We start from the raw sequence: 25,594 nt of genomic DNA on the forward strand, positions 1-25,594 counted from the left end.
AGCTTACGGTTAGCCAGTCAGCTGTTAGCTGCTGCGTTAGCCTGCTGGGATCGCTGCATGGCCTACTTAGGTTGGGCCTACTGTTAGCCAGTCAGCTGTTAGCTGCGGCGCTAGCATGTCGTGATCACTAGGTAACGTTAGCTTGCTGCTATAGGCCAAGGCCTGGCGCGGGGTAGCTTCAGCTCCTCGCGCGCCGCCGCGAGCTCGCTTCTGGTCGCGTGCGCCGTTAGCTCGGCGTCTCGCGAGCAGGGGCAGTAGCGCCCGAACGGTTGGAGCGGCCGTTAGCTTAATGCTACTCTGTTGAACGTGCTTTGATTATAACATGTTTTTAAACACTCTGGACTACGACGTCGTCTTTGACAGGAGATGTTCGTCGACCCTGCCCTGAGCCAGGACGGCAAGGTTGCGTCAACAAAGAGGACTGTAGTGCGGGTTGGAGCGGCGACGCTGCCCAGTTCGAACAACACAGGAGCGGCTGTGTTCCTACGGTGTCTTGTGACTGCACTTCGCTGATCTACGTTCCGGGTAGGACAAGGTTTGACCAGACCTTATAACACGTCTTCTGGTTTTACCTTTCTGAATGTTTTGTGAATAACGATGTTTTCCCAAAACGTGTGTTGCTGCAATGCATTTAGGATACGATGCGAGTTATGTGTGAACTGTCTTTGTCACTGGCAGTTAGCTTCTCCGTGCAAATCGGGTTGTTACAGAAAATGATCTGGTTGTTGTGTGAGAAACATCATGTGTGTTTATATGTACCGTGTACTCACAACTAAGGTAACTAACCTATGAAGCTATGCTTAGTGACAAGTGAGTAAAAGAATGTTCTTTTCTCAGCCTGTGATGACAATGAACAGTGTTCACATATTAACAGGTTTTCCTGTTTTAACTGGCCGTATTAAGGGTAAAATAAGAGGATTGTGTTTCCCCCCGGTTCCCTGGGGACTTTTTCATCCTCCTATCAGACATGTTGCACTACATTGTGTCTTTTGTGTGGTAGGGATGCGATGTAACCCTTAGCTTGATTGCTGAGGTTGTGCTAAAACTGCTGGAGAAACTTTATTTTCCTAAAAGAAAAGATTGTTTGGTCGCTGTCGTGTGTGCTTAGCAAGGCCTGTGGCCGATACTAATCGAGAATTATGTATTCTCTCATTATGAAAAACGGCGTTCCTCTGTAGAGTGTTTTTGCCATTTTTTGTAGGTGATGATGGGTTGTGTGTGTCATGTGACCTACAACTGGGTTGGACTGGCCACAGAAGCACATGTGTATGTTGGACCGGGGCTCTTAGAGCCCTCTCTATTCTGTGTTTTTTCCTTAGTAAAAATCAGATAGCAGGTTAGCTCATGCGCTGTGTGGAGCTGTCAAACGCTTCATTTTTTGTCATTACATCGTATCATGGGTGTGGGGTCGTAAAGGGGTGAACTGGTAACCTTTCCTCTCCTCCTTGTTTCTGTCGGTCAGGGGTACACCCCCTGTCCTTCAAGGTTCCCGTCACGTGGCGGTTCGGCACGTTACGGGGGGGGGGGGGGGGGGGGAGTTTCCTGGTCCCACGGCCTGGTATATTGGGCGTGTGCACCGCAGGAATTCCCCCGCCATAGAGTACGTCACCGTGCGCGTCTCTGTTGGTAGGACTTCCGTGTGCTGTTCAGGTCCATGTGATGGATCTGTTTCAGGGGGGTGGTCAGGGCTCCTCCTCACCAAGCGCCTTTTTCGGGCCTTCTGTGAGTTCGGACTCCTTCCATGTGAGGGAGCCTCCATCAGAGTACAGAGCCTTCCTCCTCAGATTGTCAAAGTGAGTGGACCCTCTAGAAGGTGTCCTATTCTATTGTATATGTATTCGATTCAATTCGATTATTGAGTGTGTATGGGTTCAGTGCCTCTTCCCCGGAGAGCCCTAAAACCAATTTTTTACATGGCTCAAGGTGCAATATATTCTTTTCAATCTGTACAGCTCGCGTGGGAAGTCTCTCTGGGGATCCCCGTCTCCTTCCTATGGGAGGGTGGTGGGATGTAAAAATGTGAAACATTTTTACCCCCGGCTGTGTAGACTGGGATACATACTGTTGATGCTTCCTCCTTTTCTATTCAAAAAGTGTTGGAGTTAGGAAGTGTCACACCCCTCTTGTCGTTCCCCTGGGCGCCTTGGGGATTCAATGACAGGTCTAAATAGCCTGTTCATTGATGGGGGTGTGTCCCGACGCACGTATAGTGCTAGCTCGCTGTAAACAGGCGACTGACTGGCACGCCTTGGTTGCTTGTGGTTAAAACGGCGTTTTTATAAAGCAACTGAGATGGGGGTTTTTCCTCTTCCGACGACCAAATCCCACGACCTGGGTTGGTTTTCGACGGATTCTCGTTCATGTCTGGGGGATGATGACGGAATGGATCTGAACATATGTAGAGGGGTCTCACGCCCTTGGGGTGGGCCACCAGGCGCGGTTCGCCCGAACGTCTGGGTGGCACCTTCTTTTCATGTTAAGATCGACACGCATATCTGCCCTTTCTCCTGGAGTAGGCATGTCGGCGTGGTTAGGGCACGGGACTGGTTCTGGTCACGCTGGTCCGGATCAGTTGAACCCGTTGTCCGCCGGGGATGCAGATCTGCTGTTCTGGTACCCTGAGGGACTTGGGCTTTTTTCAGGGGGAAAAATGCCAGGTCGGTCCGGGTGTCACAGGGTTAAGCGCTATGGAGACCCTGGTTGGGTACATTTTTACTCAGCACTGTCGTAATGGCTTACGGCCATGCCATTCTGTACACGCTCGATCTCGTCGGATCTCGGCCGCTACACAGGTTGGTCCTGGTTAGTACTTGGTTGGGAGACCGCCTGGGAATACCAAGTACGGTGTGCTTAGGGGCTGGTTCTCCATTCTTTTTCGCTCCTCTCTCACGCATGGCGAAGAGGGGCCTGTGGGGGTGGTTTTTGACCTCCTCTGGTGACCCTGTGCTTCCAGTACCGCCAGGCCCGGTCCGAAGTAATGTTTCGTCGACCCGTAGGCCTGGGTTAACCCTTTTTTGGAAACTGAAACACTTGTACTGCGGTATAGCCGGTGTATACCCGCAGGTGTGTTTTGGGGTTTTTTCTTGAGGGGTTATAGGAACAACCGCCGCATTGGGTAACACCAAGGTGGTTGATTCCCTGGTGTGTTGGAGCAGTGTCAACTCCCGGGTTCACCGTTTGAGGGTGCCCCTGCACGTTCATGACGTCTGCCAATCGTGTCAGCCTTCTCTGCCTCGACCCCTCTGGGTGGGGTTTTTTAAATGGAGGCTTGGTCATGCAACACCGCCAGCTTACGCTCCTTCTGCCGGGGCGGCTGTGTTCAGCTGTCCCCTCTGGCGCCTGTCTCGTCCGCAGTCTCCAGGCTAGGGTTAATAGCCTGTTGCCTGGTTTTTCCCCGGTGCGCTGCCTGCTTCCGTTGGTTAACCTTTTTTGTGTGCTTACGGCCATGCTGACTGCCTGTTGCAGGGTCAGTGTGCCAGGCGGTGTACTATTGGGGGGACGGGGCCCGCTCGGCTGAGGGGCCTTTGTCCAAATACGCTGGCGATGTGGGGGGCGGGGCACTACATGCCCACCTGGTGGGGTCTTGATGCTGGCATCATGGACTTCTCCGGGCCCCCATTCCAGGGAGTCCAGTCCTTTTGGTGGGTCTGGGTCTTCCTTCGCGCTCCGCTGCTACGGCCTTGCCACGGGGTTGGGTTTGCCCTTGACCCCGTGATTCTGGGGGCAGTAACGAGGTTGTTCCTCCGTTCGTTCCCGGGTGGCATGCGGGTTGTGCGTGTGTGTAGTCGTGGGGTCAAGCCACGGTCTGCTCACCCTGTGCGTTGAGTTGCTTGAGTGCCTCTTCGCACGGTCGGGTCCGTCGCCCTCCCGTGAAGCCCCTAATAGGGGGGGTGCCCTCCATTAGGGTGGGTCGGGGGGGCTCGGCCCTCCCTGTTCTGATGGTTGTGGGGGGCTGTCAGCGGGGTGTATTTGTCGGCCGTGGGCTCTCGCTCGGCCTCCCTTGTGCAGAGAGCGATTCCGAGCGAGAGCGAATACGAAACAGAACGTTAGGTTATGACTATAACCAAGTTCTGTTAGTATAGCGACGCTCGGCATCCGACGCCGCTGCAGCCTTTGACCTCGCCTTGTGGCAAAAGCTTGGGAAGGAGGCGAGTGGGTGGCCCCACCCCTGCTTATATGGGTAAGCTGATAGGGGTGTGGTCAGACGAATATTGGGATTAAAGGTACATTTGTGGTCTTTATTCAGTGCGCGTGCACATATGCGAGATAGTGCAGAGAGCGATGCCGAGCGTCGCTATACTAACAGAACTTGGTTATAGTCATAACCTAACGTTAATTGTGATATTCAGTAGACTATAATTATCCAGCTGGCCCTTTTTTATTTGTTGGACTTCATCCACATTGTGTCCTGTTGTTCTAGGTCACTGCTGTGGGACAAGTTAATTTCCCCCTGGGGATCAGTAAACTATCTGGTATTATTTCAGTGCAAAAGCAACACAATTCAGGTCCTTTTGCCTCCATGATTGTTTTTACCAAACTCTTAAGTCAAATAATATCCATAGAATCTTTTTTTTTTTTCATATTTAAAGTTTTTAATTTTTCACAAGCAGGACAATACATACATGACAAGACAAACTAAGACAAAAATAATAATAATAATAATAATAATAATAATAATAATAATAATAATAATAATAATAATAATAATAATAATAATAATAATAATAATAATAATAATAATAATAATAATAATAATAATAATAATAATAATAATAATAATAATAATAATAATAATAATAATAATAATAATAATAATAATAATAATAATAATAATAATAATAATAATAATAATAATAAAAAAAAAAAAAAAAAAAAAAAAAAAATAATAATAATAATAATAATAATAATAATAATAATAATAATAATAATAATAATAATAATAATAATAATAATAATAATAATAATAATAATAATAATAACAACAAGGGGGTGAGGGGGGGTTGCAGAGTGTTACAAAGATTCAGTACACAAACATATTCCAGATAGTGATCTAATAAAGTTCAGGGGACCTTGAAGGCCATCGGGCCTATCACTCTCTTGAAGAGAGAGAGCAGCCTGTTCCATTGATAACAAGTCCATGAAGTCCTTGCACCAGTTCTCCAAACTGAAGCAGTTAGGTTTGCGTTCTTTCCAGTTCATTAAAATAATCCGTTTGCATGCTAGAAAAGCCAGTGCTACAATATTATTTACAATCTTTGCTTGAGCAGTGTCCATTTTTACACCCAATATACACGTTATAGGGCAAGGATTAATGTCAATTTGGAGAGTAACTGACAGGTCCTCAGCAATGTACAAACCATAGAATCTTGTCAATTAATTTAACATAATCTGTTTGTTTTTTTTGTATCTGCTATACGTGACACTTATTTGTCACAGGTTAGGGTTCAGCTGTAAATGGAGACAATGTGCAGCAACACACAGATATTTTCATTTAAACAAGGCTATGCAATGGCTCAAATTACCATTCAAATGAATTCAGTTGGTGGCACCTTAATCTAATGGTCAACCATATTTACATTTGCAAGCGAATGCATGGTGATCCTTTGTGATCTCTTCAACACAATATGACTATACATGAATATACTTACATATTTGTTCCCAGCTTGTGCATTTATTTGCCAAACAATTGCGCACAGCAGAGCTATTGAACTGAATGACATTTATCATTTTGTTCTGTCCTGGATAACTGGCCAACAATTACAGTTTCTTTTTTTATAATCAGTATTTTCATTGAAACTATTATCTCCAGTGAAACAGAAACAAACACACCAATAACAAATAAATAAATAAATGAAATTAAAAAGAAAAAGTACAAGACTATACAAAAACAGTCTGCAACAAAAACAAACAAACAAGGCAAGCAAATAAAAAATACAAGTTAACAATTGCAGTAAATAAGCTCACCTTGCACCACAATCATACAACACTATAGGATCCAATCCGTGTTCAATAAAGGGCATACCATGAGCCACAGAGTTCTGACAATTCACTGCACTCATCACTATATTTATGCACCACATACAATACACAATTACACTCCATCAGTTACAAAAAACAATTGCATTGCACATCAGCCTTACAATGAATCAATCAAATCCTTTATTGGCCAAGCAAGGCAGCAGAAAGTTTCAACATAAAAAATCACAATAAAATACAGATAAAACATTCACAGCAAGCTCCAATTTCAGGCAAGTTATCAAACACAGTTGCACTGTTCGAGGGAACTGAATTCGTAGGATTTTAAAATGGCTTTAGATTCTCCGAGGGTGACCAGTCCTGGTAATTTTAGGTCCTCCTGTATCTTGTTCCAGGATGAAGGAGCAGCATATTTAAAAGCCCTTTTTCCCAATTAAGTTATCATATAGGGAACATCCTGTTTTAGAGCAGCTTGAGAACAAAGGGCATATTTGTATTGCTTAGTGCACAGAAGCACACTTAGGTACGAGGGAACCAGCTTAAGCAGAGCTTTGTGCACAAGAGAGAGCCATCGATAAAATCGCCGTACTTGTAGAGATGGGTAACTTGTAATGGCATATAGGGTGCAATGGTGCACTCGATTGCCACATCCCGTGACAAAGCGTAAGGCAGAATGGTACACAGTATCCAGCTTTCTAAGGTACTGATCAGGTGCATACATGTAAAGTAAGTCACCATAATCGAGTAGTGGTAAGAAGGTGGTCAAGATCAGGTGACTTCTCAAAAAACAGGACCTGTTTCTGAAAAAGAAGCAGAGTTTTAAGCTTCAGCTTCGACACAAGTTTATCTATGTGAGATTTAAACGTAAGGTTATCGTCCACTATAATGCCTAGATATTTGTAGGAAGCAACCCTTTCGATGTCAGTCCCTCCAGCAGTAACAAGTGTGGGAAGATCAGCTGGGAGTCTCTTCCCATTTGAGAAGAGCATAAACTTTGATTTGCCAGCATTTAACACAAGTTTAAGCTGGGTAAGATGTGACTGAACAATGTCAAAGGCAGATTGCAAGAACTCCATCGTTTGCACAACATTGGGAGATGAGCAATCAATTACTGTGTCATCAGCATAGAAATTGTAAGCAGCATTAGACAGGTTGATACAAAGATCATTAACATATATTGAGAACAGTTGAGGTCCCAGTACGGAACCTTGTGGACCGGTACACCCTTAAGTACAGGGAGGAAAGAGGATGAAAAACCAGCAGATTGTACACACTGCAATCTACCTGTCAGGTCATTTGAAAACCACTCTACAGCCTGTCTAAACCAGTTTTATGTAGACATGTAGTTATGTAGTTGTGTTGCTGATTGTTGTTATTGACAATACTACTAGCCTATATTGTTTCTGGATGTCAGTGTCATCCATCTTAGAGGCTAGCTGCAATACCAAAAGCTGACAGAAACAAATGTTGTGAATTTGAACTCAATAAAGGTAAGGCTTTGGGCAGGAGTCCAAGTCATTATTGATTGCAAAACCCCACAGGTACTTATTTTGCGTGGTGTGATCCATCTTCCCTTCTAAGGGGCTAAATAATTGGTCTGTTGAACGTAAAGAGTGCAGGGATTTTACAGTTGTGCGGAACACGCTGTAACATAGGGTAAAATAACATAGGGTAAAATACCCTATAGACATTTTTGCCAAGGGATTATGGTAGGATGCAGTTTTTAAACCTGTCATTGAAGAACACTGATTCACTGAATCCATTACAAGTATTTATTTTCTGGTATCAACTCAGTGACCTCCACCTGGGAGTAGTCCCAAGGCCTCCTCCACACACAATACATTATTAGGCTGCATCTCTATGAGCAAGGTGAATGGCAGAACTACATTTCTGACCAGGAAAGCACATTTACTAGACCCTGAAAGTCTTCACATTCTGGCAAATTCTCTTGTTTCTTGTTGCTTCGACTATGCTAACTGTTCTTGGTACGGAGGTCTGACCAAAGTTTTAAAAGATAAGTTACAGGTTTCCCAGAACAAACTCATCCGATTAACTCTAGGACTAGCCTCCAGAGCACATGTGGGCAAACAACACTTCCAGTTGCTGGGCTGGCTCCCTCTGGAAGCCAGGTCCGTTCAACTTCAGCTCAACATAGTTCACAACATTTATAATAATAGGGCCCCCTCTTATCTTACAAATTATTTTCAGTGGAACAGGGACATGCATACCCATAACACCAGAGCCAGCATTGCTGACCTGCGTATTCCAAGGTTCAAAACTAATTATGGGCAAATGTTCTTTTAAATTCTGGGGAGCCACAAATTGGAATTTGCTACCTTCACAGCTAAAATGCATTATAGCCGGCACAACTTTAAGAAAAAAGTAAAATCTTGGCTCCTCGACAATGTCCAAAACTAGATTTTAAAATGCATGAAAATGGTGTCTGATACTAGGTACATTGTTGCCTGTGGCTACGTTTGTACTGCTTTTAAAATGTTCATGTCTATGTAGTTTGTCAAATTGTTATTTATGGTCCTGTTTTGTATTGCTTGTCTGTCTGAGACCAAGGACCACAATGGAAATAAGTCTTGACTTTTTTGTGTAGCATCCTTGGCGTTTTTCTGGAATCTTGTATCTTTAAAAATGTCTAATAAAATAAAATAAAATAAAATAAAATCTCTCCTATCCTATGCGGTAGGCTATAGCTTTTGCAGCTTGTTTTACATATTGCAAGTTACAGCTACATACTGCCACCTTCTGGCACTTATCACACTTAGACTAGGCAGAATTTCAGAAAATGTGCTTGTATAAAGTGCTGAAGGCATTTCGTGTTTATTTTTGGTACACAACATTTCTAGGGTATTAAGGGGTGCTGAATCCAAATCTGCTGTATACCAAGCTCAAAAATGTCAAATAAGGCCTCAAATTGAGAAATCCAACATGGCCGCCAGCACCAGGCCCCTCTCCACAAAAACAGGTGCTAAACCCACAGTTTTTATTCTACTGACATGAAAGTTTGCACAGAACATCTGCACCTATGGAGGAAGAAAGTAGGAATATAGCTGGGGTGTAACCATGAGTAACAGGGTGTTTTTGACTGTCTAACTGTAATCTTTGTATAGGTGAGGATACAAAAAATGACATTTCTTCAGTGTTTGCAGGAATACTACAGCAATTTGGTAATAACTGTACAGTGTTCGACACCAACATTAGAATCCCCCAAGTCTTAGCTTTCTTCGGGTACCAAGTTTATGCAAGTAGCTCTTATAAATCTGGATATATAAGCATTTTAATGTAAGCATGCTGTTTTAGGCGAATTTTCAAAAAATAAATGGTGGGGCTTAATGAGTTAAGTGTGACTACACAAGGTACAAACCTGAATTAAATGTGCTTTTGTAAGTTTTCTTACATACATCAACAAGGACGTAGTCACACCGGAGATTCAAGAATCCATACTTGGCGCAGAACACCTTGGACAGGCACAACTGAACATGTTTGTGGACAAACGTTTGTGTGAACCTCCAGATAGTGACCAGCACCTGAACCTGAAATCACCCATTCGAAAGAACAAAGCCAAAGACATTTGCCTCTTTGTATGAAGTTGTGCAACTTTCCAAGAACAAGCAAAACACCATCAAAGTGGACAGGCAGATTCTACAAATGCTCATCACAGCTTACAGAGCAGGTCGTAAGGTAGACCTTGACAATATCCTCCAGCATGAGCTCATGCCCATCCCGCCATCTCTGGCCACAACTAACGGGAGTCTACATTCCACCAACAAGTCTGTGTTCGCAAATATACTGACGAAACAAGTTAAAACCCCTGCAGATCTTACCCTTCAGGGACCCAGCTGCCTGGTCATTGATGGCCAAGCTCTGGTAATGGCACTCGGAAAGCCACCTGACACTACAACATTTGGTGACTATGCCAACAAGTTCACTGACACCGTGTTGAAGATGGGAGCAAAATACCAGAGGGTAGATGTCGTCTTTGACAGATACCATGACCAATCCATCAAAACAGGCACAAGGGTGAAACGCAAACAGCGCCACAGGCCAGTACGTCATGAAATCAAAAACAAGTCTGTTCCACTTCCTGCCGATTGGTCGAGCTTCATGGCCCTTGAAGACAACAAATCAGATATCGCTCAACTACTCTCAAACCACCTGATAGAGCACAGCCCGGATGATGAACCTGTAGTTGTAGTATCAGAGAGGTTTGCTGAAGGGACAACTGTCAAGTCAACAGATCCAGATCTTGAAGTCTCCTCTCTGAGTGCTGACCATGAGGAAGCTGATACACGTCTGATTTTCTCATCCAGGCTCCAGTGGAAACAATCGTTGTGTCAGCGCGTGACACAGATGTGCTGCTTCTACTCTTGGCTCACTATGACAGAATCCGATGTACGCATCTCTACATGAAAGCTGGGACATCGAAGGATCCAAAATATTTTCCAGTACATGACATTAGAAAGCTACTATCTGATGATCAACTGGACACAATCCTTGCCTTCCATGCCCTCACCGGATGTGACAGTGTGTCCCAGTTCAGTGGTCACGGAAAGAAAACAGCCTGGCAGGTGTTCAAGCACCATCACACTGATCTTGCTGGTCTTGGGAAGGGCCCTTTCACAGAAGATCTTGTGACATCAACAGAGAGATTCATCTGCAAGATCTATGGTGTGCCTGAGTTATTCTGCAAAGGCCGTCCACAAGAGACTCTGCCACCAACCTCGGATGCTACATCTGTTCCTCCCTCCCCATCAACCTGGACCCCCTGCAATTTGCATACCGCCCCAACAGGTCCACGGAGGACGCCATAGCCCATGTGCTGCACACAGCAGCATCACACCTGGACAAGAGGCAGGGGAACTATGTGAGAATGCTATTCATCGACTACAGCTCAGCATTCAATACCATAGTCCCCTCCAAACTCATAGCCAAGCTCAGGGACCCAGGCTTGAACTATGACCTCTGCCAGTGGGTCTTGGACTTCCTGACGGGCAGACGCCAGGTGGTGAGAGCAGGCAACTGCACCTCCTCATCCATCACTCTCAACATAGGGGCCCCCCAGGGCTGTGTCCTGACTGAGTCCCCTCCTCCACTCCCTGTACACACATGACTGTGTGGCACAGCGGAACAACAACACAATCATAAAATTTGCTGACGACACAGTAGTGGTGGGCCTGATCTCTGCAAACGACGAGAGGGCCTACCTGGAAGAGGTTAAGGTTCTAGCGGGATGGTGTCAAGAGAACAGCCTCTCCCTGAACGTCAGCAAAACAAAGGAGATGATTGTGGACTTTAGGAGGTCGGGGTCGAGGACTACAGCCCCCTCAGCATCGACGGGGCACCGGTTGAGAGAGTGAACAGTTTTAAGTACCTCGGAGTCCACATATCCGAGGACTTGACATGGACCACACACATTGACAGTGTTATCAAGAAGGCACGACAACGCCTCTACTTCCTTAGGTGCTTAAGGAAGTTCAACGTGAGTCAGAAGATCCTCAAGAACTTCCACTCATGCACAATAGAAAGCATCCTGACTGGCAATATCACCTCCTGGTTTGGGAACTTGGGCACTGCACAAGACCGCAGCAGACTACAGAGAGTGGCCCGTTCAGCCGAACGCACAATTGAAGGTGGGCTTCCCACTCTCCAAGACATTTACAACAAGCGGTGCATGGGCAAGGCTAAGAGAATAATCAAAGACTCCAGCCACTCAAACAACTGCCTCTTTGAACTGCTGCGGTCAGGCAAGCGATACCGGAGTCTCATGGCAAGCACAGAGAGACTCAGAAGGAGCTTCTATCCCCAGGCCATCAGGATGCTCAATGAATGAACAATGAACAATAAGCAAACCATCACCACACCCACAGCGCACATACACTCACTTAAATAAACAACACACTGTAGCACCCACTTTACCACTTTAGACACACTTTACACTTTATATTTATATTATTGGTAAGGAAATTGCACATCATTCTCATTCCTTATTGCACCTCACCACTACAAGGTGGCACCACAAGCTAAACTATACTTCACCATTCTTGTACCAGCTGTACTGTATATATAGATACACTGAACAATTTTGTTGTTTACACTTGTTTACATACTTGACTTTCTATTTTATACTTATTATACTTATTTTATACTATCTTGTTATTATCTAGCACACTCTCAGGAGCAACACAGAAAGAAACATTTTATGCAAAGTATTCTGTATGACAACTAATAAAGAAACTTGAACATTCACTTATATTGATATGGTAAAATAATATTTTTATTTTATTATATTATATTATAATCTATTCTATTCTATTTAGGAAAAGTGGCATTGGATGAATCATGCAACTGCAAGACACCTGTGACACCTGCCTAAATACGATTGATGACTGACAATAAATTACTGTACCTAAGCTACTGTACGCATATTAAGGACTATCTAATTTGCATAAATGGCATGTTGATTAAAAAAATTCAAGAGAAAAGAGTTTGATGAATAAATCCATGGCCTGGGATCATCCTGCTTTTCTTTCTTATTTGGTTGATGAGTTATGCATCAATAACAACCACAGTTTCTGCTATAAATATGAGTTTCAAGCAACATTTTCACAACTGATCTAAAATCAGGATATGATTTTAAATTCCTCATGTATGCAAACATATAAAAACACATTTCATTCATGTTTCTACCTTGTTTAGTAAAAAAGATATGCACTTAAATAGATTTCAGCCTGCGTTGGCGGCCATGTTGGATTTCTCAATTTTGAGGCCTTATTTGACATTTTTGAGCTTGGTATACAGCAGATTTGGATTCAGCACCCCTTAATACCCCTAGAAATGTTGTGTACCAAAAATAAACACGAAATGCCTTCAGGGTTATGATTTTCTGAAAATTGACCCTGTCTAACTCTGATAGCGTCCTGTGTCAGGCATACCTATCATTAAATGGATTCTCACACTTAGTTGGAATTCTGGAAAGGCAATTATACTTTTTTTTGTGGACATTTGTTTGATGGAATGTGTGGTAAAATAGGATATCATGCGATAGCAAAGATAATGTGCATTTAGCACTAATGCTGCACCAAGTCCAAACAGGCCCACTGAGTGCAATTACTTTTGAATAAATGATGGCGTATTGGTAAAAAACTATATATATTACATTTGTGTACTATACTAGTAGCATCTCCACAGGCCAGGGTTCAATCACAGCATCCAGCGTGATTACCAAACCAAGCCGCATTTCTCGGAGACGCTCTCTGATTGGCACTGACTGACGCTCTCTGATTGGCCACTGACGCGTTTGCCCAATCCGTGACGAGCTGTGTCTTTTTTCCATTTCCACATCAAACAGCCTGCAAACTACCTGGCGTTCTATCGCGTTCTATTTAAAATGTGTATCCAGAAAAGATATGCGAAGGGCATCATTTAACTTTGTCTAAGACTAACATGTATCGGTACTAAATACCTGTATGTCGATATGAATTGAAAATGGGGGACCCTGATGTAAACAAGACAAACGTCTTTCTCTGGTCTGCATCCCCTTAACCCGTACTGTATTGTACCCATTCTGCAATCTGTTAAAATAAAGTTTTCATTCACACTCAAATCTGTGTTAATTTTTTATTTTGCATACTAATGTTCTGTGTCTTGAGTCGTACTTGTATTGAAAAACTGATTTTATATGTCTGGGGAGAAGACTGGTACTCATCATCTTCGTCTCCACAAAGCTACTGGGGGGTCTACTGTATGTGAGACATATTTCCTTTAGAGTGAAAGAAAAATGACATGTGAACAAGTATGTTGTGTGCCAGGTTAATGTACTCTACTATTTTTGTATCACAAACAGTGCTGTATATTTGTAGACCTCTTCCAATGTACAGTTTATTCCCCCTCAAACATCTATTATTACTATAGATACTCTACTATTTTTGTATCACAAACAGTGCTGTATATTTGTAGATCTGGTATGTCATAAATGTCTAGTATATTTGTAGATCTGGTATGTCATAAATGTCTAGATGTAACATTATGTATCTGTATGTCATGTTATGATGAATTGAAAATGGGGGAAAGGAAATACTAAATATTTATACCGGAAGGGGAATATTTTGAGAACGTAACGTTATATAATAAATGATATAGTCGCAATACAACTGCGTGATGTACCTTTTGATCATGTGAAGAAGATGTAAACAAGACGAAAGTTGTGTATAAAACGAGAGAGAGAGCGAGCAAGAGAGCCCCCCCCCCCCCCTCATCCGCATGCGCACTCCAACAAATACTTGTCCAGGCCACAATACTTGTCCAGGCCAAGAAGCCCCGCCTCAAACCCGTCCACGCCACGAAGCCCCGCCCAGACGTTGGGCTCTGTGGCTCTGCAGATATACCCTATTGTCAGGCTGTGTGTGTTTTGAATGACGAGCTCAACAGTGCACCGTGCACGTGACTTTTGACTCGCTTTGGAGTGCGGTGATTGGTCCAGGCATAGAATAATTGGAGCAGTCGAAGCCATTTTTATTATCATAACAAGACAGGTTTCCGCTACATTTTAATAACGTTTAACGTAACCATGGGACAGTGTGGGATTACTTCATCCAAAACCGTCTTGGTTTTTCTTAATCTCATATTTTGGGTGAGCAAATATACATGTTGTTCCTTCCAATGCGGTGGTGAGGCCAAGGATGGTGACATGATGTTACTAACTAGCTGGTAAACTGCGCCATAGAGATGATGATGGCAGCACTTATCAACACATTATCCTTAAGATAGCAACGGTCTCGCCTTTGTAATTGCTGCTTGGAGACAAACGAGCCTAGAAAGTGGTTTATTATTGCCGCTAGTTTACTACGTGATGCCAACTTGCTGAAGAAGGCTGGCATTGTTGGCCAGCCAGCAGCCATGTAGAGCCAGACTGTAGCTCTATTAGCTAAATATAAGCTGCAAGTGAGCTGTGGCATTCACAGCACTGTACTTGGTGTAATCATTAAAACGGAAAGCATTTGATGTAAACAAGACGAAATTCTTTCTCTGGTCTGCATCCCATTAACAAGTGTGTGTATTGAGCTGTACTGTATTGTACCCATTCTGCAATTTGTTAATAAGGTTTTCAATCAATCAATCAATGCAGTGTGGTTAGTGCACAATGTTGCCAGATAATGTTGTAAACAAGACTAAAGTCTTTCTCTGGTCTGCATCCCCTTAACAATTGTTTGTATTGAGCCGTACTGTATTGTACCCATTCTGCACTATGTTAATAAAGTTTTCAATCAATCGATCAATAAGGCGAGCCTAACCGGAGTCTGGAAGGGTGGATACATTACTGATAGTAGCCCAACCACACCTGCTGCTGAAGAAGTAGCAGAGGTTACGTTACTGTAGATCCATTCTCTTTAATATCATCGGCCTTTATTAAAGTCAGTTGCACAGTGACTGATGACAACTATTACAATAGTGAAATGTCTTGGTTATTAATAAACCATGTCTAGGTCAGTGACACAAATAATCCATGCACCTCACTTCAAAGTAGTTGAATAGGAATTTATTTAGTAAAAAGGCAAGACATCATCATTGCATCTGCTGCACCTGCCTTTCAGTCGTATGCGTCTTTGGGTATAGTTAACAAGAAGTGAAAATAAGTGCATGTATTTATTTATTTTGTATTCATACCCATGTCTTGTCTATCTCCCCCCCCCCCCCCCCCCCCTCTAGGCTGCAGCTGGAATTCTTTGTTACATCGGAGCCTATGTGTTTATCACATACGATGACTATGACCACTTCTTTGAAGATGTGTATACCTTCATCCCTGCTGTCATAATAATAGCTGTGGGGACCCTTCTCTTCCTCATCGGTCTGATTGGCTGCTGTGCCACCATACGGGAAAGCTCCTGTGGTCTGGCAACTGTAAGTAGGCTATATGGACTCGACTGCTTTCACGGCCCCATTCTGCAGAATCTGCATCTTTGAAATTCCCCGCACACACTGATGACCCAGGGTTACAGGGATAGTTACGTTTTTTTGGAACCTCAACCTTATTTCTTTAACCTTTCAATGATGATGATTGGTAGAGACTTTTCTCAGCACAATCCATGCTGTTCCTCATACTAGCTCAGGCTTGATAGCCAAGTTAGCCACAAACCGATGCAATGTCAATAGGGGAATTGTGTTTTACCAAAGGATTTTATGTTTTGTTAACATTCCAAATTGCTAACCGGCCTAACCCTAAATGACCAGATGCACAGAATACCCGCTGGTGATCGGGTGACCAGATAGATGGATACTTTATTGCCATTTCAACACAAGGTTGATTGGGATTTGTCTCGGTGCAATGCTCATTTCAGCATAAAACAGTGGAAAATACATACAGTATAAAAAACATACTACATACATGCAATGCAATCCCTGAAGTAGACGAAGTGCTGCAGTGCATAAAAGAGCTCAGTGTTCCATTTTAAAGTGCATTATTGCCTTAAAAGTGCCCGTCGTCTAGTGCTAGCCCTTCTAGTACAAAGACAGTGCCAGTGCATTAGGGCTTGAGTTCAGGTGACGGACAACGTCGGGATATGTACTATTCTTAAAACGAGATGTCCTACACCTGTGGAGTCTTCTACCAGAGGGAAGGGTGTTAAAGAGGTAAGCAGGCCGATTTGAAATTCTAAATCCACTGCCTTATCAGAGAGAGAAATGTATATTAGAAAGCCTTGGTCACTGGAACCAGCCTGCATGAACCACAGAAGCTAGGAGCGAACTATTTATAGTCCTTTTCATATACGCAGCTACAGGAGATTCTGCAGAGACGCCGGTAGCAGCCGGAAAAACGTAAGAGGTCTATTGGGTTGAGCTCTTGTCTGTACAAGCTGACTGAGGCTCACTGAAACTTACAGTGCACACAACGTAGATTTCAGTGAGCTTTAGTTCATTAAACCAAGTCACGCACATGGCAGTGGTGGCTCTACCACTAGGGGCGCTCGGGCGCCGCCCCCCCTCAGCTCCTACCCTGGTTATATGAGAGAACAAGACAAATACGTTTTTAGTTTTTTTGTTTTATAGCCCTATAAATAATATAAACATGTTTAAAATTAATAATATTTACTCATTTTAAGTGTTTGTATTTCCAATGCACAATATAACGTTATTATCTAAATTAAAAAAACATCGTTTTCATGGGCAGGAAGTGACGTTTTTTTTTATTTTTTCGTATTTCTCGCCCGGGCAAGAAGCGATAGCGCTCTGCGTGCGCGTCACAGTTTGATCGCTGTCTCCGTCACAGCCAATCAGTGCATACGGCGTTGTGCGTTGAAATATGACTATTATGTTGGAATCCGAGCGCGATTTGAAGCGGTCTAGGCAGCCGAATGAACTTCCGTGAAGAATTTTCCATAGCCGCATTTCGTGGAGACGCTCTCTGATTGGCCGACGCGATGCCAGTTATTTTCCATAGCCGCATTTCTCGGGTTGGCTTAACAGCAGTTCAGTCGACTCGTCAACAACAACAGCAACTACACTGAGCTTAGGCACTCTTTCAAAGTTGGTTAAGGTTAGAGTTTGTCTTAGAGCATGGCGATAGAACGCCAGGTAGTTTGCAGGCTGTTCGAGGCGGAAATGGACAAAGACACAGCTCTTCACTCACACAGCTTGCAAGCTATGGATGCAGTGTGGAGGGACATGTATGGACAATGGATGGACATCAACACAGGCTGGATGGACAATGCCATGGAGTGGATATACTTTATCAACAACAACAAGCCAACAACAAGGTAGATTAGCGATCTTAACTCTAGTTTAATACATGATACGTTGTCTACTGATGCCGCATAACGTTGTAACGTTAGCTACTGCTAGCTGTTAGCTCCGTTAGCCGGCCACTTTTATAATTACTGCATGGAAACGGAGTAACGTTAACGTTTAAACGTTATGTCGAGGTCATACAATACTACAGTCGACATAAGGTTAACGTTACCCCGTTTCCATTAAGTGTTTAAATAGCAGCAATCTTGTTGAAAATGTAACTTTACTAGTAAAATGCTCTCTCTCTCTCGCTCTCTCTCTCTCGCTCTCTCTCTCTCGCTCTCTCTCTCTCTCTCTCTCTCTAATTTCGCTGCATGTGGGACATAACCACTCAGACAATGAATGGTAACTTGTTTAAAATAACGAGCTTTACAAATGTGTTTATTATTGAATGGATCTGACATCATCTGAGAGAGAGCGAGAGAGAGAGAGAGCGAGAGAGAGAGAGAGAGAGAGCTGTGCGTGTTTGTGTTGCTGCTGATGCATAATGAATGAATGGTGAGTTGTTTAAAATGACAACATACATGTGTTAATTATTTGATTTGATTGATCCGAGAGACCGAGAGAGATTGCTCCAGAGCATCTCAGAGCATGAACACTGTGACCTCTTTTTTTTCTTCTAATTTTTACTATGTTTTTATTTCATACTTATCTTGTCATGCACAGTCTCTGGAGCGCAACAGTAAGAAGCATTTTGTACAAAAGTATTCTGTACTTCTGTATGACAACTATTAAAGAAACTTGAAACTTGAAACTTGAACATTACATTTTCAACTCGACCTATTAACGAGAACTGCGACCTACAAGGCAGCAGCGGCCGCTACTGGCACATGGGCATATCACCATACATCCCAAATTAGGGCTAGGCGGTATGACCTGAAAATAAATGAAACGATGCGTGTGTATAGAGCTGCCGCGGTATTGATATTTTCCTTACCGCACGAATTTGCGCAATATTTCCTACCGCCGCGGTAATTACCGCACAGTGCGCACAAAAAAAAAAAAAAGTTTGAATGCATTTTTTTTTTTTTAGTAGTCTACTCTTATAGCCTGCCTCTAGTCTAATGGCGCTTTTCCACTGCATATTACCTACTCGACTCGACCCGCTTTAGGCACCTGGTACTTCGTTCCTTTTCCACTGCAGCCAGGTACTACTCCGTTTGGGGAATGGGGATGCAGGCGGGGCCGCCGCCGCTCGCTTGTGTACACTGAAAGCTCCGTGGGCATAGATGTCCGAGGGCTTGCAGCAAGCCAGAGTTTAACACAGTTTCAATCAATCAATCAATAACAACATTAACCAGACTCTCGTTGCGTCTATTCTGCCAAAGCTAACGTTACCTCTCATTGTGTATTCTACCAAGCAAACCCGGGTTTAACGTTACCTCTCGTGTATATCGGATAACAACAACAAACTTAACACATCAGCGATCTTGTTGTGACACTAAACTCTCCGCTCGGTGGTAAATTGGGTTGATGTCGGTTTTGTTTCATCAATAAATAAGGCAGAATACACAGTGAATCCATTCTTTTTTGTTTATTGCACTTGGTTCTGTCGCAAACAAATCCTGAATGAAATGCATCCTTAGCGAGGCAGTAAAGATGGCGGCGTTCTGTTTTCGTTCAGAGGCGTCGAGTAGGGGGTATCTGCAGAGCCGCAGAGCCAGGCTGGACCAATAGGGTCGCTTGGAACCGAGTAGGGTATATCTGCAGAGCCGCAAGCCAACTTTATTATTATGATAAAAAACAGCGGTGACGCGGTATTCAGCCTAACTCTGCGGTGAGCGTGATGCAACAGCGATACCGCGGTAATGCGGTTATCGCGGCAGCTCTACGTGTGTATATATATATATATATATATATATATATATGCACACTATTTTTTTATTATATATTTATTTTATTAAATTGTATTTTATTTACTTTTTACACCAGCATACAAACACCATATTCTCATCAGGTTTATAATATTCATCAGTCAACATGTGATTGGTTGGTGTATATAGGAAGAATGCTTTTACAGTAAGTGTCATGTTGCAGCATGGAGAGATGCAGAGGACGGCAAATAATCCACAACCTTGGATCTCCTTGGAATGGCGAGCTAACAAAGTATTTATACAGTAGACAAAACTTAAGTGGGTACTTTGTACAGATATGAGGTTATTATTGTAGGGCAGGCGTGAGAGTACAGAATGTATGAGAGATATATCCCAGCCCAGCCCTATCACAGCCTAGCCCTGTCCCAACACATGGTCAGAAGCTTTAGAGACTTGGGATATGTGTGAGACTGTGCAAAATAAATCGGCATTATTTTTCGACGAAGTGCCCCATTAATATAGCCTACGTGACTTGGATGACGCTTAGGGTGGCAGAGTAATGTGCGTGACGCACGTTTTTCCCACTTTGCCCTGTCTCTCTGTGTGTATCTATCTAAAAGGGATAGTTTTCCCTCAAACCCACTGAAATCTACTTTGTGTGCATTGTGAAGTAAATTCCAATGTGTGTTCAGACGGCTTGACCCAATTGACTTTGCATTGGTTTGTGGCTAACTATCCGGAGTTAGCATGAGGAACAGCATGGCTTGTGCTGATGAAGGATTCTACCGACCAATAGCATCATTGTAAGTTAGAAATAGGGCTAGGGTTCCAAAAATTAGAACTATCCCTTTTAAGTTTTTCATGGAACTTAAGTTTGGAAGCTTGCATTATGGGAATTCGGTGGACATTTTGAAGAAAAACGTAAGCCTAGATGACGTTAAAGTAGCCTATTTCATGGATATCTGAACCTCTCTTTCTCTTCTTGTACAGTTTGCAGCCATCCTGCTGCTGGTGTTTGCAACAGAGTGTGTGGTGGTGGTACTAGGCTACATATACAGGGCTAAGGTAAGCACTATCTCAACGGCCCCTACCAGTGTTTCACTAACCAGGGATGCACGTGCAGTGCAGCTACCCAAACGGTAGCTATTAAAGATTGCTGTGTTCATTTGAACCCATCAGTGATGGTGTCTGTGACGCCAGTCTCCTTTTTTTCTTAGCCCTTTCACTGCCAAACTGGTAGTGAAAGGGTTAACATGCTGTATTGTCACAGTGAAAGGGTTAACCATTTGGTAGTGTGGCAGTGAAAGGGTTACACAAAATTGTCACATGCGGCTTGCATCAACATGGTCTACTCATTCCATTTCCGTTGCATATTTTAATAATCCAATCTTTATATGTATTTGATCTAAAAAGAAAACAAAATATAACTGTTGACGATATTGTTAAAAAGGCATCATTCTATGTGAAGTCATAATTTTATACCTGAAAATACTGTATAGAATAACTATGGAATGTAAATGAAGGTCGGAGCTATTGGTGCATGGATGGTAATACCTACTACTGTTTGTTCCAGGTGGAACATGAGGTCAACCATTCCATCCAGAAGGTTTACGATGAATACAACGGCACCAACACTGACGCTCCCAGCCGTGCCATTGACTATGTGCAGAGGCAGGTAAGAGACTCAGGATGCAAAGCATTCATAGTAACTGTGATGATTAGGGATGTTATTATTCCTTTGCACCACTAGGTGTCAGTATGGTAGGTTCTGATTAGTAGAGGTAGAGCAAGAACAAGTAAGAACGACTATCTTGGAACCTGCATCAATAACATGTAACCTTGATCTGCTGGAGTAAATGCATGTACTAGTGTTCATTATCAAGGACTCGACTCATCATTGAACCACAGAACAAAACGGTAACATTAATATGTATTTTAAACCCCTTAGATGTGTTCTATATTGATAAGCAATTTGTATAAATATGGGTTTTCCACCTAAATGTGCTATGAACTACTGAAAATGGCTTACAGTAGCAGCATCTTTACACCTTTACCCTCATTGACGTATCAAATACCTATTAAACTTTCTGTGTATGCTGAAGTTAAAGGTTTCAACTTTCAAGTTACCACATATTATGTAGATTATGTAAAAAAGTGTTATTCCATCATTCTTTCATTTACAAGTAGCAGATAAAAGGTCTAGAGTTAATTTCAAGTGTGGTATTTGCATTTGGAATCTGTTGCTGTCAACTGTCAATATGAGGTCCAAAGAGCTGTCACTATCAGTGAAGCAAGCCATCATTAGGCTGAAAAATCTAAATAAACCCATCAGCGGGAGAGCAAAAACATTAGGTGTGGGCTTGTTTCTCACTCCTCTGACATTGGAAGGCAGGATGGACAATGAGTTTGTTGTATTGCAAAATTACAAGATCGCAGTATGTCACCTTGCCAAGATTCTTCGCTAATTTGACAAGCTAGGTCTGTCATCCTTACTTGTTGCATAAACGGATACTTTTTCTGTTGATGAGTCAGCCCTGTGGACATGGTGTCACGGTAGGACAACTCTTCTTCTTGAAGTTTGCCACAGGGCTACATGGCAGCCAGCTACTGAACCAAGAAAGAAGAATAACCGCAGTGCATACAGGCCGGAACAGTGCTCCAAGCTCAAGTTAATGACTCAACGCTCCCTCCTGGTGGCTGCAACTGGAAATAGCTTTTAGTCAACATGGTTCCACCAATGAAATTCTCAATAACCTGCGTATAAAATAAAAAACAACCATGTTACAAAATACTTTAATCCCCAATCGGTTATTTGTTTTTTATGACTCATCCCTAATATATTAACGTATTTCCTTCTCACTCCAAGCTCCACTGCTGTGGTATCCACAACTACTCTGATTGGAGGAACACACACTGGTTCAAAGAGTCCAAGAACGACAGCGTCCCAGTCAGCTGCTGTCAGCCCAACATCAGCAACTGCACCGGCACGCTGGCCAGGCCAGGAGACCTCTACCAAGAGGTAGGGCCACACACACACACACACACACACACACAAAAGGCCCCTCCATCATATAGCTCTCCCCCTTTTCTGTTATGGGCTCCTATCAATGGGCTCCTATCAATGTCCCTATCTGCAGAATTACACACATGAATCATCAACGGGTGTTTTTCATTCAAGCGTAGGCTACTTCAAACCATAGCTTTAAACGCATCAAATCCTTCACTGATTGTCAACATCCTTCATTTCTATAATCTGGATCATCCTCAACATCCACAAGTTCCAATGCTTGTTGAACATTATACCTCTTTTCATGTCTTTTTGCCATTTTATTATAAAACCAGGGACAAGCTCCTCTCTCTGTTACACATAAGACCACGTGTCGGTCTGTGCTCTTGCAGATTGAGCCGTCGAGAGTGCATTGGAGAATGGAGAAACGATAGGAATTTTTCATTGGTCCTCCCAGCTCACGTGCCAATTTCTAGCATTTCCATTGGCTATAGGCTAAAACCTCAGTGAGGTCTTTCACACCGGCTGGGCTCTGTGCCGGAGCCGGTTCCCGAACGTAATCTCGAACGGCCGGCGCGTTCACACCGGGAATAATTGGTTCGGAACATGACTGAGGCTTTAGTTCGGCCCTCTAAGAAAACACTGGGCACCGATTTTTCATGTTCCGAACTAATTATTCCCGGCGTGAACGCGCCGGCCGGTTCGAGATTACGTTCGGGAACCGGCTCCGTCACGGAGCCTGGCCGGTGTGAAAGGCCTAAGTGAGAGATAGATGGATGCAGTGGATTTACTAGTCTGCATTCGGAAGACAGAAAAAGACCAATATAGATATTCTAAGCCGAACATCCACGCAAAGCTTTATCATAAATGATTCCAAAGATATTTTATGTTTTGTAAAATGGCTTTAGAGGGTTAACAGCATTACAATAGAGACACTATGGAGTTACTTAAAATGTTTGGACTGTTGAATAAATTGTCAATTTAATACATTTCATAAATTGCTATGAAATGAAATCTACTTTGTTTGGAAATGAACTAATACATAATAGCTGGCTAGTTTAGGCCACTCAAATTGGCATTTATGGTTCGTTTATCAATTTTGTTTAGCATTAAATGAGCAACATCATTCACTTTACATGTAGTGGTTAGCATTAGCTAAAGCCAGAAGGTTTAGTTAAAAGCCTTCTTTGCTACGTCTTCTATTTAATACAACATCTACATTTCATAAAAGGAGAGAATCCCTTATCACAGATAGATTGGATTATTATATTACGAGACACATCGCTATCGACGTTATCTCCAGAAGCTTGTGTGCGTCAGACTGCTCATTGAAATGTACTTGTTTACTCTGAATCAAATCAAATGTATTTCTATATAAATCACAACGAATTGCATCCATGGGCTTCACAGATCAACAAGTAACATCACAATAGGTCCACAATAAAATCCACAATTTTACACCCCCAGACTTTCCCCAATGAAGATGAGGAACAACTCCCTGTAACCTAGCAATAAGAAAAGGGGGAGAAACCTCAGATGGGCAATTCAAATGGGATCCCCCATCAGGGTGTTGCTATGGATGATAGATGGATGGAAAATAGAACAAGCTAATAATTGGTATGTGTATACATGTAATATAAACACGTATACATACATAGTAGCAATAGTATTTAAGAAAATGTCTCAGTCGCTGTTTTGTCTCAGCTGAACTGCAGAAATGGGATTTGGTACAGATTTTGTCAGTGTTGGTACAACCCCACATTGCTTGAAAACAATTTTTTGTAAGGCATTTACAGAGATCACCTTTTCCCCCTTTTCTCATCAATGTGGTCCACCTAGAGGGGGGGGGGGGTACAGGGCTTGATTAGCTGAAGGATGGGTTGGCTCTACACACACACAAGCACACCGAACACTCACTTCAAAATTACATTATGCAAATTTATCAATGTTATTTGCTCAGATGCAGACTGTGTATGATGCAAACGATCATCTTCAACGTCTTTGATTAGCCGTCTGCCCCCCCCCCCCCCCCCCCGCACTAGGGTTGTGAGGCTCTCGTGGTGAAGAAACTGAAGGAGATCATGATGTACGTCATCTGGGCTGCATTGACCTTCGCCTCCATACAGGTAACCTTAACTGTGTAGACCTATAATAACCTCAACGGTAACATTTTCCCCAGCATAGGGGGCTGAAGTGTGTGCATTTAACACGGGTGAAGTCTGGGAATTGTATACCAAAGAACTAGGGAAGTTATGAGACATATTGAACAGCAGTGTTGGATTTATTACTCAAAGAAATGTACTTATTACTCGTTACTCATTTCAAAAATAATATTACTTATTGCTCCCTGGGAGCAGGGATTTGTTACATTACTTGTTTCATTACACCCCCCCAGAATTGGCAATTGCTTCCTTTCTTACCTTCAAAATTCTGTACAACATCGGCTCCTTCACCTGTGCCCCTCTGTGTGAATGATCACGTCAGGGTTTTCAAAACGGACGCTGTGAGCACAGAATTGAACACCGGACGCGGTACGCACTGCCTTGAAATCTAGCAAGGTGCAGGGCGCAACGCACAAAGAAGTTTGATAGTAACAGACTACTACTACAGGCTTGATCAAGAGCACAGCTCAGATTGACTCCTTGCACTGTGATGATGCTTTTGTTTGTGATTTTGTGAAAGCATTCACAGGGTCTTTTACTAACCCTTTCACTGCCACACGACAGCCGGTTAATGAGAAGCATTCCTTTCCTGTGTACCTGCAGATGCTGGGAATGCTGTGTGCCTGCGTGGTGCTCTGCAGGAAGAGCCACGACCCGGCCTACCAGCTCCTGGTCACCACCAACACCTACGCATGAAGAGGACGCAGCCCAGCCCAGCCAGCACCAAGCCAGCACTCAGCCAGTCAGCAGAGCCTCACCAGACGTGTCCACTGTAGTTTTCAGCTGTAGTTATATAAGCTCAAGCACACCTTGCACAATTCATGACAAACTAATAGCGAACA

The 25,594-nt window shown here is 43.1% G+C and overlaps 1 protein-coding gene across 1 annotated transcript; it reads left to right on the forward strand.

Annotated features, from left to right (window-relative positions):
- Nucleotides 1-14,492: 14,492 nt before the first annotated feature.
- LOC311222690 (tetraspanin-3-like) lies at nucleotides 14,493-25,594 on the forward strand. The gene is made up of 7 exons (XM_084307295.1): nucleotides 14,493-14,617; nucleotides 15,694-15,885; nucleotides 20,574-20,648; nucleotides 21,157-21,258; nucleotides 22,450-22,602; nucleotides 24,633-24,716; nucleotides 25,356-25,594. The coding sequence occupies exons 1-7, from the start codon at nucleotides 14,555-14,557 to the stop codon at nucleotides 25,446-25,448; spliced, it is 762 nt and encodes a 253-aa protein (XP_084163421.1). The 5' UTR covers nucleotides 14,493-14,554; the 3' UTR covers nucleotides 25,449-25,594.

The sequence above is a fragment of the Notolepis coatsorum genome (genome assembly GCF_963971535.1).
Source record: "Notolepis coatsorum genome assembly, chromosome: 2".
NCBI classification, from domain to species: Eukaryota; Metazoa; Chordata; class Actinopteri; order Aulopiformes; family Paralepididae; genus Notolepis; species Notolepis coatsorum.

Bases quoted from the DNA above. Each gene is read 5' to 3' on its own strand.
- LOC311222690 (XM_084307295.1), top strand. From the start codon at position 14,555: ATGGGACAGTGTGGGATTACTTCATCCAAAACCGTCTTGGTTTTTCTT. The intron at 15,886-20,573 runs GTAAGTAGGCTA...CTTCTTGTACAG, and splicing joins GCTCCTGTGGTCTGGCAACT to TTTGCAGCCATCCTGCTGCT. The intron at 21,259-22,449 runs GTAAGAGACTCA...TCTCACTCCAAG, and splicing joins TTGACTATGTGCAGAGGCAG to CTCCACTGCTGTGGTATCCA.